General features: G+C 50.1%; 1 protein-coding gene across 1 annotated transcript; it reads left to right on the top strand.

Annotated features, from left to right (window-relative positions):
• Positions 1–117: 117 nt before the first annotated feature.
• fzd3a (frizzled class receptor 3a) lies at positions 118–16,239 on the top strand. Its single transcript, XM_067241242.1, has 9 exons — positions 118–193; positions 1,071–1,625; positions 9,054–9,250; positions 9,587–10,052; positions 10,171–10,470; positions 10,664–10,915; positions 13,754–13,902; positions 14,366–14,614; positions 14,756–16,239. Exons 2-9 carry the CDS (start codon positions 1,425–1,427, stop codon positions 15,012–15,014), a joined length of 2,073 nt encoding a protein of 690 aa, XP_067097343.1. The 5' UTR covers positions 118–193; positions 1,071–1,424; the 3' UTR covers positions 15,015–16,239.
• The last annotated feature ends 19 nt before the right edge of the window (positions 16,240–16,258 follow it).

Raw genomic sequence — 16,258 nt, 5'->3', positions numbered from 1 at the left:
ATTCTACTGGTTGCGCGTGCATGATGAGCTACGCGTCCGCGCGCTTTGAGGACCTCGAGTCGCTCTTTCCGTAGACCTGCCGGGAGAGGAGTGGATGGAGGGAGGGAGGAGGGTGGCCCATTCACATTCACTCATTGTTACAAGCTCGAGGAGCAGAGAAGACCCCCGCACGTGAATCACACTCGATTGAAAGGTAACGTACAGCCGTTTACTTCAAATTTCTCACCAGATATCAAATATTTCACCGATTTCATAAATTCGCCATCACCGCTCACACACTAGAGAGAAATTGTAGCGTCAGGATAAGCCCGTAGCGATTCAGTTAACCGGTAACTAGTCCTCATATGGTTACAATCATTTGAGTTGAAGTAACCGTCATCTTTTGTTCTGCTCCATCATTACATTTTTTTGTTGTAGACTACATTAATTTATCTGTTATGCTCACTCGGTGTAGTGGACAGCTACCTTTGACAGATAGTCCGCCGTTACCACAATCGCTTGCCATTCGGTGTTATGTATTTACCGGTAGTTAGTAGTAGGCTATAGCGTTTAATGCGTAGCCTACCAACTCAATCCCCCCCACCTCCCTACAGTACCGAAGCTGTTCATTCAACACCGTTAACGCACAGGTGTAGGTTACACACCTTAAATTAACATGTAGCATTTATGCTCATTTCATATCAATGTTTCTAAATGTGTAAAATTTCTACAAGAATAGTAGCACGCCGGTACAGTTTGTGTATTTCGTTTAAAACACTTTAATTAAAGGCTAATCTGGTCTACTTAATTATAGGCTAGGCCTACTAATTTACTCATCAACATCCACTCGCGTACCATTGTGGTCACTGTGAAAAAGCGGTTATGGATGTTTCCAACCACACGTTAGGGATGGGTTATAATATGCGCAGCTGCCTGTCCACTGTCAGTTTCATGTCGACTATCATGTAAGACCGCCCATAAGCTAAAAGGTTGTCAATAGCCAAAACCGATATTTCTTCTGTTTCAAACCCATTGGTAATAAACATTATGTGACATTTTCACAAGTCTTTGCAATCTCCTCATCTTTTCAGATTCCAGATATTCCTTCCAATGTGTTCCGTAATCTACACAAACGAGGTGTAGGCTAAGTGCAAACCCCCCAGGCTCCAAAGCTGGGCCGTACAGTCAGGTGATGGAAGTACTCTGATGCGTCAGACTCCGGGCCTTCTCCACAGGGTGATGGATACAACCAGCCTCCAGCATGGCCACCCTGGACTTCACCCTCTCTCACACACAGTCTCTCAGTGAGCTGAAGAGGACCACTCCGCCGCCCCACCAGCACCCTCCCCCCTCGACCAACACCCTCGTGAGTGAGGCTGCTCCTTAGAGGACCCGATCTTTCCCTCACCCGACACGGTCCTCAGCCCCTCCACCTCCCAGGGACCATGGGCCTGTGGTGGATGCTGTCTGTGTCTATGCTGACCGCTTGTGTAGCCATCCCCATGGATGCAGCAGCTGGCAGCCACAGCATGTTCACCTGTGAGCCCATCACCCTGCGCATGTGCCAGGGCCTGGCCTACAACGCCACCTTCATGCCCAACATCCTCAACCACTACGACCAGCAGACAGCTGCGCTCGCCATGGAGGTAAGAGCTCCCTCGCCCACCAATGCTCATCATCGCTGTACTGTCATTTACCACCGTACCATTTATACAATCACCCCACTCATTCACTGATACTATATACTATAAACTAAAATATAATATACTAGTCTACACCCGACGCCACAATAATCACTCAACTCACCTATAAACTCACTACAATGTAGTATACCCCAATGCATTGCTTACAAAATCATCTCACTTACTAGATACTCTCTAAAATACTGTACCACAACAAGCCACTAACATACAGTACCCCCCCCCCCCACTTAAGTACTCACCACAGTACTATTATATACCGCTAATATATTCATCTCAGTCAGTCCTTGGCGGCAGAGGCGTAGCCACGGGTACGAAAATATCTGCTAAAATTATGCACCGGGTGCAACTCGCAAAGTAAATAAGTAAAAACAATTAAAAGATGCCTATCCATATTTTTCTAGGCCTAACCAGAAAGGTTATTCTGGCTACGCCCCTGCTCGACGGGCTTGCACATTTACTCCCTGGCTCTGTGCTTTTACTTTTATAAAAAAAAATACGTCTTTGCTCTGTCTTATTCTTTTTCATTGGTGAGTGTAGAACAGGGAAACTGGGAACTGTTGACACTCTCCAAGTGATAGCCTACTTTTCATGCTACCCCATGCAGGGAACCCAGAATATATTACAAAAACATTCAGCCGAAAATTTTGTTAAAAGATTTCTTTGGGGGCCATTTAAAACAATCAATTATTAAAGCAAAGCGTTGATGTGATATGCGGCCGGCACAGGAAACACTCCAGTCTGTGACGGGTGTGTGGGTGTTTTTCGGCACAATTTATAGTCATTTGTGCATCTAAACTGTTCCCATAACGGGCTTGGCCTGGTGGATGTAGTGGTGTGGTGATGTGCTCCACTCTGCTGATGTGGACGTGCTACTACAGGACTGTTGCAGTTCCCATCAGGGATTACAGAGTTTGCTGCCCGTCATACTGCCTATGGACCCACGTGGATTGTTCCAGCCCAGTCCCATTAGCTATGGCTTTACAACCACACTCCCAGGGTACATTGACTCATCCTCTTTCCCAGGTTGATCTTAGGCAGTTGAACTCAATCAGAGAGCAGATGGGTCGCTTCGTTAGAGAAATCCCCTTGTTAGTGTACATGCATTATCATCCATAATCTCTCTCCAGCAATTGCCTGTTGCGTATTGCTTTGCCTTTTTCATTATACACAGGCTTACATACCAACCAATCCCCCTCTCTCCCATCTCACCCATCCCTTCTGCCCTGCATAGCCTGGCAAAGAGGAGATGGGGAGTGTGTGTGACTGTATGTGTGTGTGGAGCCCGGCCTACCCATCTGTCCCTGTCTCTCCCTCCCTTCCTCTGAGTCAGACAGACAGAGAGAGAGAGAGAGAGAGAGAGAGAGGAGGAGATCTGTGGGCTTGAAACCCAGGGTTACGTAACCTCTGAGCATCCCCCAGCCCTGGGGAAAGCATCGCACATCTGCACTGAGCACAGCTTATCTCCAGAGGAGAGCCTGCACATTCCCATGGCTTTCACTGTTCCCACTGCATTCCCGAGTACTCAGCAGATATGACCTCTGTTAGGTTCACTAAAACGCACTCAATCATTGTTTGTTTTTGTTGTTTTACATCATAAATTCCCTTGATCCTTCAGCACACAAACACACAGTAATCTGTCCATCAAATTTAAAAATCTATCTTTATTAAATCTGTATACTTGTAGGGATGGTTTCAGGCTATATGTTTGTTTTTGTGCTCATTGTAATAGTTTGGATGCACAAGACAGAGGAGAGAGGCTGCCGCCTGGTTTTAATGGTGTTCACTTTGATTTGTCACGGCTTCACAATTAGGTCTCTTTTTAGCAGTAAAGCTCGTTTGGAAAACACAGGAGTCCCAACGGATGAAACACAGGCCCTCTTTCTTTGTCGCTCCCTCCCTCCCTCTCTCTCCCATTCTCCCTCCTTCTCTTATCTCTCTTTCTTCCTCTCTCTCTCTGTCTCCCTCCCTCTCCATGTTGTTGCTCAATAGCATATCTTTGGCTAGCCTGCTTCTCGGGAGAATGCAGAGCTTATAAGGAGAGAGAAGCCAAATGAGGATTGACAGTTGATTTTAAAGGGAATTAGGTATGCTGAATAGCCATGATAATGATGATGAATGCCTCTCACCGTGGAGAAACTGTGACTTGGAATTGAACCAATGGAGTCTCTTTCATTCCAGTCTTAGAGTACCCCCTTCTGAAGTGGTGTCTCACAAAATCTCCATGTCTTCTCCTTTCAGACAGGATTGGTCTGTGCCGGGGGAACATTTGTACCATGGCTGCCTAGCACAGTCCCATGAGGAACAAAATAGCTATCCTAACGCCCTTGACTTGGCCATCTTATCTTCCGCTTTAGATGTTTTTTTGAGGGGTGGGGGGATTTTGGCTGAGGAATGGTGACCATTTGGTGCATAAATCTCTCCAACCACAACTAAGTCTGGAAGCCAGCGAGCACTCCAGTCAGTCAGCAGACGGTTGTTGTGGGCTGACCTCCTCATAACCTCAAAGCAGAAGTGGGACATGTGCCTGAGGGGTGGGAATCTGCTATTTGTGAGCCACGGTGCAGCTCTGATAGACAGTCTGGCATGTTTGACTGATGTGGTTGAATACAGGGAGATACACACCAGGAATCTGGTCAGAGAGCATCCATCCACAAACATGGCGTCGGACGCAGTTTCCTTGGTGTGCCTGTCTCTCTCCCTCTTTCCTTCTCTGTCTCTCTCCCTCTCTCTCTCTCCCTCTCTCCCTATCTATCTCTCTGTCTCTCTCCCTCTCTGTCTCCCTCTCTGTCTCTCCCTCTCTGTCTCTCTCCCTCTCTGTCTCTCTGTCTCTCTGTCTCTCTCCCTCTTTATCTCTCTGTCTCTCCCTCTCTGTCTCTCCCTCTCTGTCTCTGTCTCTCCCTCTCTGTCTCTCCCTCTCTGTCTCTCTGTCTCTCTCTCCCTCTCTGTCTCTCTGTCTCTCCCTCTCTGTCTCTCCCTCTCTGTCTCTCCCTCTCTGTCTCTCCCTCTCTCCCTCTCTGTCTCTCTGTCTCTCTGTCTCTCTCTCCCTCTCTGTCTCTCTGTCTCTCCCTCTCTGTCTCTCTGTCTCTCCCTCTCTGTCTCTCTGTCTCTCCCTCTCTGTCTCTCTCCCTCTCTCCCTATCTATCTCTCTGTCTCTCTCCCTCTCTGTCTCTCTGTCACTCTCTGTTTCTGCAGACATGGCAGAGATGCCTGACATGTTGAACCATGATACGCTGTTCTCACGATGGCATTTTACAGTCAAAATATCAAATAATACACAAAACACACGCATAGTATGCAATCCTTACTGGAAAATCCAGACAAAGGCTTCATGTTATTGACAGCTAGGCATATAGAATAGACCTCCAGCCCCACCCATGCGGTGTGTGTGTGCATGCAGGAGCGCTGACTGTGGTCCGTGCTGGGGGACGTGTGTGGTGTGCAGATTGCCTCCTGGGCAGAGCGTGAGGACCAGTTCTGCTGCATGCTGTGATCTGACACACTGGGCCCTCTTCAACAGACACCTCAAAGAGCCTGTTGTTTTGTTTTAATGTCCAACACCATGTTGATTAGCTCCAGCCTGAATACGACTCCTGCACAATCAGAGGGAGAGTGAACACCAACTGAACAGTGTTTGTGTGTTTTAAACGGTGTGTGTTTTAAATAGTGTGTGTATGTTTGTGTTTTAAATAGGGTGGGTTGTAAACAGTGTGTGTGTGTTTTAAGCTGTGAGTGTGTTTTAAACGGTGTGTGTGTGTGTGTGTAGTGAATGACACGGAGTCTGTCCATCCCTCTCCTTCCTATCTCTGTCGCTTTTGTCCTCTTGCCCTCCCCCTCTCCCCTCTCTCTCCCCCTCTCCCCCTCCCCCATACTAGGCACACTGGTTGCCCAGGAAACGGGTCCCAATTGTGCTGTAACAAAGGAGCAGGCTTTCTGGGCTCTCCGGAGGTGGTCCCTCGCGTGACCTCCGACCCCGGGGACCGTGGCTCCTCCCTCAATCCTCCCGCTGCATCGCACGTTGTCATGGCGCCTGCGATGGAAATGCAGAGAATCAAGCTTCACCGAAAGGGATAAGCAGTGAGAGAGGGAGGGCAGAGAAGACGGAGAGAGAGGAGAGAGTGGGAGGGAAGGGAGAGACAGGAAGAGAGATGATGGCAGGAGATGTCACTGGGAGCTGTAGCAGAATAATAAATCCCCTGGACCAGTAGCCTGCGATTGTTGCTGAGTCATTACTCAGCACATCTCTATAGATGGTGTATTTAAATAACATTACGCATCATTATCAGATGCCATCTTTTGTGTGTGTGTGTGTGTGCGGGGGGGGGGGGGGATTCTGTTAGCAAGAAGACTTGAATTAGTGTGTTCTGTATACGTTACATCAGGTATTAAGATTAAATAATAATAATGTAATGTTATTTATGTCCATATACTGGATAGTTCTATACTGGAACGGCTCAATTAGCATACATAAATACTTATTTAATAATAATATACACACTTAATTCAAATGTAAATAAAACATACACACATGTGGCTTTCCTTCATGCTTTGACTGATCTGTCTGTGTGGCTTCCATTTCACGATAGTCCAGAACATCATTTCACCACATTTACAGGGATAAAAAATTCCCTAACCATCCCCCGTGAATGAATAATCACGTTAGCGAGCTGCTGAAATGACATTACCATTCGCCTCCCCTCTGCCCCAGGCCTGCAACACTTGACAACAGAACTGTGTGTTACACGCTTGGCCTCCGACAGGAACAGCAGGCCAGCTGCTGGCAGACAGCTGTTGTCTTCACGGGACAGAACCAGACCCCTCGTCCACTGGGCCCGAGACCTCTGCTGTTTGTTTGGGCTGCGTGTGTAAATACATGCTGTATACGTGGGTGTGTAAAAGTGTGACTGTCAATTCTCCACACCCCATTAGACAACCACCGCTAACACAGTACTATCAGGCTTTCATCCAGACTTCTGATGGATGCCTTATTCCTCGTGCCTTAGCCGTCGCCTTTCTGAAGCAGGCTGAGTACAGTGTGTAGTACAGGCCAATCAGAGCAGAGGGTGTGTGCCCTGGGGGTGGAGGGCTGGGGTGCCCAGATGCAGACCCACTTAAGGGCCATCATATCATGTAGCTGTGCGTTCAGCCCGATGCTGCTGAGGTAACACTGAAGGTGTCACCAGACAGGCGCTGGCCATAGCCAATCAGGATGGGCGCCGTCTATTTTTATACCAAGCCTTGGAGGGTGTGGAGGGTGTGATGCGCTTGCCTTGTCCTCTCCCATGATTTAATCTGCAGCGGTGTGCCAGGTGTCATGAGATCTAGAGGGTTTCATGAAAAGGGTGTGTGTGGGTGCGTAATTGGGTCTGTGTGTGTGTGTGCGCGCGCTCCACACACGCCCAAGGCTCTATGTTATTGTATGTAACACCAGGACCCAATGATTCATGTGATGGCTCACTCATCCAGAAACAATGAGACAGACTGCTTGATGGGCCGTGGTTGTGACAGACAGGCCTGTATGTAGGGTAAACCAACCTTCAGTCACACAGCAACACCAATAATCCCTTACACCATAATAATGACTCACATCATGGCTGGTCTCATTATGTTATAGATCCATAACAAACCTCATTCTCCCACCATGGCCCAGTCAGTCAGTTCTCCAGTGTTATGCCTCACACTGAAGCAGCCAGTCACTGTAGCAGCTAAAGCCTGGCATGGCTGTCTCTCCTGTCAGAAACATAGCCTGTTGTCTGATATGTGTGGATGTGGGCTCTTTGTGTGGGAAGGGGCTCATCTAACAGGCATCCTAATCCTGTTAGAGACAGACGTGTGGGTGGCAGCCAGGGCCTGATGTGCTCGGAGGACGATGATGGCAGGTTTACAGGCACACACACACACACACCGGGATGCTGTGTCATGGAAACGGTTGTGATGAAATAGTAGATGGGCTTCTTATCTTGATCTCTGTTCTGTAGGCTGGTTCTCTGTTCTGTAGGCTGGTTCTCTGTTCTGCAGGCTGGTTCTCTGTTCTGCAGGCTGGTTCTCTGTTCTGTAGGCTGGTTCTCTGTTCTGCAGGCTGGTTCTCTGTTCTGTAGGCTGGTTCTCTGTTCTGCAGGCTGGTTCTCTGTTCTGTAGGCTGGTTCTCTGTTCTGCAGGCTGGTTCTCTGTTCTGTAGGCTGGTTCTCTGTTCTGTAGGCTGGTTCTCTGTTCTGTAGGCTGGTTCTCTGGGCTTGTCTGCTCTCTCTAGCAGGCCTCCCACCCCCCTCCAGTGCTGTCAATGAAACTCCATTTAGCTCATCTCATCCTCTCTCACTGGGCTGGTGTCCCTGTTCTGTCCCTCCTCCTCCCTCCCTCCTCCCCCAGCCCTGTCGCTGCCACAAAGGCCGTCCCTTCTCCCTCCCCAGCCCGGCCCAGCAGGGGCAGGATGTGTCTGGCTTGGCCCTCGGCCCTGGGTGGGGCCCTTGGCTTCCCCCTTCTCCCACCCCTCCCTCTGGGGATTTGCATATTAAAGACGTGCCCCACAGCTGCTCGGGCTCCCAGAATTCCTCTTGGCAGAACTGGTTCTTCTCTTTGTGTGTGTGTGTGTGTGTCACAGCGTGGTCCTCCTCTCCACACCAAGGCCTTCTCCAGTGCCCCTCCCTGGCTGGGTATCTGAAGAGGGGGTTGGGCTCCTGGGCTTGTTCTGCTCCTCCTGTCTCTGTCTTATTGTGCCAGGACAGGACAGGGGGGGGGCAGAGGGGAGAGGATTATTAGGAGAGGGGGCAGTAGGGGTGGTGGGGGGCAGTAGGGTGGGGTGACGGGGCTGTTTTGTTTTTTGACTCCAGAAACTCTGTCTGAGGATATGGTCCAGTGCTCTCTTTGTTTCCCCCTCAGCCCTCCATTCTAAGCAGCAGTGGTGTTCCAGGCCTCAGTGTGTTTTGAACGCAGAAGGCGTGTGTTTTTAGACCCACGTCCTGTTTGACGGCTCTCACGAGTGCCCTCATTATGTCGGACATTCATAGAAGGGCGTTAGATGCTGTGTTTTACACACACCCACAAACACACACACACACTCAAAAACACACTCCGTCTTAACAGCTCCCTGACGGAGGTTAAACTCTTTGCTTCACACACACCCCAAAGCTATTTTTCATGCACACTCAAACACCCCTAACATGCACACATTTTGACAGTATAATCAGTCTCTTAACAGCAGTCAAATACTGTTAAAAACACACGTGCCAAAACCCCCCACACACACTAACACAACCCCCCACACACACTAACACAACCCCCCAACACACACATACACTAATGGCCCCCAAACACACACACACGTTGCAGGTCCCAGCAGCCCCCTAACAGCAGTGTCCCCCCGCCCCCCCTCCTCAGCCCTTCCACCCCATGGTGAACCTGCAGTGTTCTCCGGAGCTCAGGATGTTCCTGTGTTCCCTGTACGCGCCCGTGTGCACCGAGTACGGACGCACCACGCTGCCCTGCCGCCGCCTCTGCCTCCGCGCCCGCCGCGACTGCTACCAGCTCATGGACATGTTCGGAGTGGCCTGGCCCGAGGAGATGGACTGCAGCAGGTCAGTAGTCCTGGGGCTCGCTGTGACGAGGGGTCCTACCCGGGGAGGGAACCTTGGGCGAGATACATCCCGGGTTCGAATGCCGCTTAGCCCGAGGAAGGCTGCAGTGTGTTCATTAAATCAGGGGTTTGAATACCACACCCTCCTGTATGTTGCTTTGGATGAAATAACTACTGTTAAACAATAACAATTCTTTCGTTAAAAAACAAAAAACATAATAAAAAAAAAAAAAAAGTTTCAAGTACTGCAAGACTCCACAACAGTCAGCCTCAAGACAACATGTGTCCTTTCTCCCTGCCTGACTTCATGCTGACTGGCCTGCCCCCCCACCCCCAGGTTCCCAGACTGTGACGAGCCGTACCCCCGGTCCGTGGACCTGCTCTCCAGCGCCGACAGCACCGTGGACTCCACGGTCTCCGTCCAGCGGGACTACGGCTTCTGGTGCCCCCGGGAGCTGAAGATGGAGCCCGACCTGGGCTACTCCTTCCTGGGCGTGCGCGACTGCTCGCCCCCCTGCCCCAACATGTACTTCCAGAGGGAGGAGCTGGCCTTCGCTCGCTACTTCATAGGCGTGGTCTCCATCGTGTGTCTCTCGGCAACCCTCTTCACCTTCCTCACCTTCCTCATTGACGTGTCGCGGTTCCGCTACCCGGAGCGGCCCATCATCTTCTACGCCGTCTGCTACATGATGGTGTCCCTGGTCTTCTTCCTGGGCTTCCTGTTGGAGGATCGCGTTTCCTGTAACGCGGCGATCCCCGGAAGATTCCGGGCGTCTACTGTGACCCAGGGGTCCCACAACAAGGTAGGGGGGTGAGGGCGAGGGCGAGGCAAGACTGATTATCAGTTTGGTTGATTGGTGACTGGTAGGTGATTGGTGGACACGTAATAATGCCCCCCCCCCCCCCCCCCCCCCCCCCCAGGCATGCACTCTTCTCTTCATGGTGCTCTACTTCTTCACCATGGCGGGCAGCGTGTGGTGGGTCATCCTCACCATCACCTGGTTCCTGGCCGCCGTGCCCAAGTGGGGCAGCGAGGCCATCGAGAAGAAGGCCCTCCTGTTCCACGCCTGTGCCTGGGGCCTGCCGGGCGCGCTCACCGTCACGCTGCTCGCCATGAACAAGATCGAGGGCGACGGCATCAGCGGCGTGTGCTTCGTGGGGCTGTACGACCTCACGGCGCTGCGCTGGTTCCTGCTGGCACCGCTGGGCCTGGACGTGCTGGTGAGGGGGGGGCTGGAAGTGGTGGTGCACGGGCAGCATGTCTGTCTGTCTATCTGGCTGCTTATCTATCTGTATCTCTGTTTATCTATCTGTATATCTCTGTTTATCTATCTGTATATCTCTGTTTATCTATCATGTATGTCTCTGTTTATCTCTCATGTATGTCTCACTCCTGTCACCTGATTGGGTCCAGGTGGGCGTGTCTCTGCTGCTGGCTGGCATCGCGGCGCTGAACCGCGTGCGTATGGAGATCCCCCTGGAGAAGGAGAACCAGGAGAAGCTGGTCAAGTTCATGATCCGCATCGCCGTGTTCTCCGTCCTCTACCTGGTCCCCCTGCTGACCGTGCTGGCCTGCTACCTGTACGAGCACAGCTACCGGCCCGTCTGGGAGACCACCTGGGTCCAGGAGCGTTGCCGGGACTACCACATCCCCTGCCCCTTCCAGGTAAGACACGGGGCCCAGTGCCAGGTGTACTGTATGCTGTATACAGGTATACTGCAGTATGCTCACTATGCCAAAGCATTGCTGCCAATATTGTACCACATAATCTGTCTTTATCAGTTAGTATACTAGTCATTTTTCTACCCACAAACACAACATCCCCTCGTCCTACCAGGTAATATACTGGTTCTACGTTGTGCTGTAAAACCAACAGCATTTCCCCAGTGACAACTCAAAAGGGGTCATGTTGAATTTGTGTGAAAGAACTTTAAATTCAACTCAGCATTCGACGAGAGGGGAATAAATACTTTATCAACTGACATCTTTCATTGCAGCGTTGGGTCTTGCTGTTTTATCACCGAGTTGCAGCACACAGACACACACACAGACACACACACACACACAGACACACACACAGCTCTCAGGTTGCAGTACTTCAGAAGCAGTGCTAGCCTCCAGCTATAGAACAAGCTCTCCCGCTCGTCTGGTGAGCCTGTTAATAATTCAAACACTTCCCTGCTCTGTTTGTGCAGTTGTGAGAGTGTGTGTGCTCACTGAAGTGCACCTGCAATTCTAGCTTTATGCCCCGCATCCCTTACAAGGCTTCTGTGTTGGCGGCACAGAAAGTTCCAGATCTACAGGGTGCTAGTGTTAGTGTCCTCTATAAAACAGCCCTCAGTGCACAGAGGAAGGAGCGACCAGACATTCATTGTGTCGTTGCTATATTTAGGCCAGTTCTGGTGCCATGTGTGATGGGAGTAATCTGTATGTGGGGTTTGGTGGCAGAGGGAGCCTTGATGAACACAGGACAGATTTGGGGCAGAGGCCAGAGAATGACCCCCAGCTGGCATGGAGATTTGGCCACATTTTGACCCGCTAGAACAGCTGTGTTGGTATATGTGTGTGAGAGAGAGGATGTGTGTGTTTGTCTGAGAGAGGGTGTGTGTGAGAGTGTGTGTTTGTACGTCTCCCAGCTGGTGCAGTAATAAGATCTGCCCTGTTAGCTCTCTTACACTCCCCCCCCCACCCCCCATGCACTGGATGTGTGTGTGTAGGGGGGGGGGGAGTGTATATAGAGATATGTAGGCTAAGATGCGTTCAATGCAAAGTTCTGTTAATCTGTCACGCAAACACTGTCTGTCGTATAAGGGAGCAATGCAGTGTTATCTCTCTGTTTGTGACGGGAAGGAGAGCTCACACACACACAACATCACACAGACACACACACAACATCACACAGACACACACACAACATCACACAGACACACACACAACATCACACAGACACACACACAACATGGGGATGTATGAGAAGCTATTTCTGGTATGAGAGGAGAGGAGGGGGAGGGGAGAGGACAGCAGAGCAGACAGCCCAGTGTTCATTGAGTTTGTTGCATCTGAGACCTGCAGTAAGATATCTCTCAGTCGCACAGAGCTTCTCCAGAGCCAGGTCAGCAGAGAGAGAGATCAGCAGTGATGTCAGGGCTGCTTCCTGTTCCTCAGTCTCCGGGCAGATCTGGAGACAATGTGTGCTTGCAGGGATGGACCAGGAGCAGATGAGATGTGATAAACACGGAGAGGACAGGGCTCTGAGGAGCTCCTATCTCCCTGAGAGGAGTAATGACTATCTGAGCATCTCTCTGCCTCAGGCTCTGCATGCCTGCCCCACTCATAATGAGGCCATCATGACTGCATCAGTGTGTGTGTGTGTTGTGTGTGAGAGAGTGAGTATGGGAACAGGAAGGGTGGAGATGCATCGTCCGTGTGTGTCTGTGTGCTTTAATTGAGGCGATGTTTGCTTGTCTGTCTGCGCTGTTACTGGGGCTGTAATTGTGGCTGTCTACAGTGTGTTGTGGTGTGTGTGTGCATGCTCTGTCTTGAGCTGTTTGAGTCTGCGTTCTTGCTATGGTAGACAGAGTACAGGGGTATTGCTGCTGAGTAGTGTAGGTGGGTTACTGAGCATTTCTGCTGTAGATGTGTTTGTGTGTGTGCCTGGGGGCCACAGGTGCACTCTCTGGCACAGAGCAGGAAGAGAGAGAGGATGGAAGGATTGGAAAAGACAGACTGAGGGAGAGAGAGAGAGAGAGAGTCATTGTGTTGGCTGCTGGATGCTGGATGTTTGTGCCTGCAGCGCTAGGCAGTCGCTAGGCAGTCTGAAGTCAACATTCCACAGCCTCCTCTAGCAGTCCTGATTTAACATACATGAACTCATACATGAACTCACAACTGAAGAGCTGCTGGCTGACAAGGCCCTAGCTCCACACACTCCTACATCCATCCACCCACACACACACACACACTGTCTCCCAACATCTTGTATCCTCTGTGTGTGTGTGTGCGTGTGCGTGTGTGTGTGCAGGCATGTGTTCATGTATGTGTGGAAGAGAAGGAAAGAGAGAGCAGACCAGAATACACAAGCACACAGACTCACACACGTTTCAGTGTTATTGTCATTTGTTACATCTACACCTACAATACACCATCTACACCTACAATAAACCATCTACACCTACAATACACCATATAAACCTACAATAAACCATCTAAACCTATAATAAACCATCTCCACCTACAATACACCATCTACACCTACAATAAACCATATCCACCTACAATACACCATCTACACCTACAATACACCATCTACACCTACAATAAATCATCTACACCTACAATAAACCATCTTCTCCTACAAAAAACCCCATCAAAAACTACAATAAATAAGCCCCAACCTACACAAAGCTACTACTCCTATGGACTACATATATCTGTAGTATAGAAAATATATATGAAGGGTAAATGAGTGTACCCTGACGGTGTGTTCCGTGTGGCGGGCTGCAGGTGGAGAGGACCAGCCGCCCTGACCTGGCCCTCTTCCTGATCAAGTACCTGATGCTGCTGGTTGTGGGCATCCCCTCCGTCTTCTGGGTGGGCAGCAAGAAGACCTGCTTCGAGTGGGCCAGCTTCTTCCACGGCAAGCGACGCAAAGAGTATGTGTTTATGTGTACTGTGTTTATGTGTAACAGGCTGTTCGTGCCATGCAAGTCTTTTAGTTTTTTTCCCGTTGCTTGTTAACCTGGTGGTTGGGTGAATGTGTCAGTGATTGTCCTGGTTGGTTACATCAATGAGACATTTGTTGAAGTTGAGGTGAACAAACTTCTATTATTTTTCGTATCGCAATTCATGCGTGTTCCAGGTGTGTGTAGTCGTAGTGTGTGTAGTCATAGTGAAAAGGCCCCTCTCTCTCTGTACCCCCCTCCCCCCTGTACTCAGAGAAGTAACCCCATCTCCCACCTTCTGCTCCACATACTCCTCCTTCCTCTTCCTCCACTCCTTCTTCCCCTCCACCTTCCCTCTCTCTCTGCCCTCCCTCGTCCGCCTCTCCCTCGTCCACCTCCCCTCCTCCTCCCCCCTCCCCTCCTCCTCCCCCCTCCCCTCCTCCTCCTCCTCCAGTGGGATGGTGAACGAGAGTAGGCAGGTGCTCCAGGAGCCAGACTTCGCCCAGCTGCTCCTGCGGGACCCCGGAGCCCCCGTGGTGAGGAAGTCGCGGGGCACCTCCACCCAGGGCACGTCCACCCACGCCTCCTCCACCCACCTGGCCATGCTGGACGAACCCCCCAGCGGCAGCACCAGCCGGGCCAGCTCGCTCCGCAGCAAGACCAGCAGCTTCCATGGCAGCCTGCATCGCTCCAGAGACGGCAGGTGGGAAGAGGGTGTGTGTGGGAGGGGGAGGTACTGTGTTTGTGTGGAGGGGTACCGTACAGGGGGATTTGAACCTGTAAATTACTTATCTGCAGTCAAATGCCAATTAACTATAACCTCCCTAACCCTCTGCCCTACCAGGTACACTGCCTGCAGTTTCCGTGGCGGCGAAGATCGCCAGCCCTATGGCAGCATGCCCCGCCTCCATGACCAGCCGCAGTCCCGCCACTGCAGCACCAATCGCCTTGACAGCCTATCACGGCAAGGCTCCACCTTGCGCCTGGAGACCCAATCACGGCACAGCAGCACCAGGGACCTTAGCAACATCACCCAGCCCATGCAGGGCACCCCCGGCAACGGCATCCACAGGGTCCTAGAGGAGGATGGGTCGACGGCCTGAGACTGAGTCAGTATTGGTGATGAGGGACTGCGGGAGTCAGAGGTCTCCTGAGCAGGAAACAGGAAGTAAAGAACGATGACGGATGAAAATGTCATTTAATCATGAATACTGAGTAAGAACCTGTACTCCTGGACAAAGAACACTCTTTTCAGTTCTCTGTTTTGAAGTCAGCATCGAGGACTCTTTTATAAACTTTGAATTAAGTCTGTTGGGCTGATATCTCAAGTGTCTGTGGCTGATGCTTTGGAGAGCCTGTCCTCAGGCCAGAACTCAGGGGGGTCGACCAGGGTCCAATAGAAGTCACTCCACCATGATAGCAGACTGCTAAGCACATATTTACAAACACTTCATACACCCGGTTTAGTTTCCCTTTACCAGAGCTGGTGGTGTGTCCCAAACCATCACTGCACCTTGTTGAGGTACTTACTACACGTTTTCATTGCACTTGGAATGGAGGCAGTTGGCAAAAGTGGGGTGTGGTTTGTCAGCCATCTTGTTGAAGGATGAATTACAGGGAGAGAGCTAAATTCCCAAACTCCAGCCTTATGTGGCCTTTGCAGACAGAGTCCAAATAATTTGTGTGGAAAAAGTCAATTATCAAATTCGAAGCTAGCTTTCTCCTGCACACCATGTCCATCACTGAGGTGCTTTAACAATGCTTAACATTTCAGAACCTTTTAGATTTTTCCAAAAACAGTAAGAAAACTGTGGTAAAATTCAATGATTTTAGGTCCATCACGCAGTAGGGGTGGGAACATATATATCACTTAACTGATATTAGTTAAATTAATTATCAATTTGTTTGAGCAAGATTTGAACCAGGGGTACTGTGTTTGGCAGTAGACTCGATGGTACACATGCTTACCCACTGAGCCACAGAGGGTTCCTGCAAAGTGACTTTCTACAAGACAGTGTAATTGCGCTTATGACATTTTGATTCAATATATGCTTACATTATTCAGTATCAGTATTGAAATTTTTTCCAGAATATTTGCATATGCATTTTGAATTGGACTGTCTGCAGAGGCCTTTAGAGTGAACATGAATAGATGGTGTCCTTTGTCCTTCCAATTAGATTAGAATAAATAGTAGTGTCCTACTTTTACAAAGTGTATACTTCCATGTATAGATATAACCTTAGCCCTGAGGTCTTCTAGTGGCATCATATGTGCATAGATGTAAATTGTTTTGTTTGTTTTTGCGGTACACATTTGTGAAATTTGTAATAAACTTGTACTGAGAAA

The sequence above is a fragment of the Osmerus mordax genome, chromosome 8 (assembly GCF_038355195.1).
Source record: "Osmerus mordax isolate fOsmMor3 chromosome 8, fOsmMor3.pri, whole genome shotgun sequence".
In the NCBI taxonomy this organism is placed as follows: Eukaryota; Metazoa; Chordata; class Actinopteri; order Osmeriformes; family Osmeridae; genus Osmerus; species Osmerus mordax.
The sequence above is the reverse complement of the archived record's forward strand: the minus strand, read 5'-3'. Positions and strand labels throughout refer to the sequence as shown.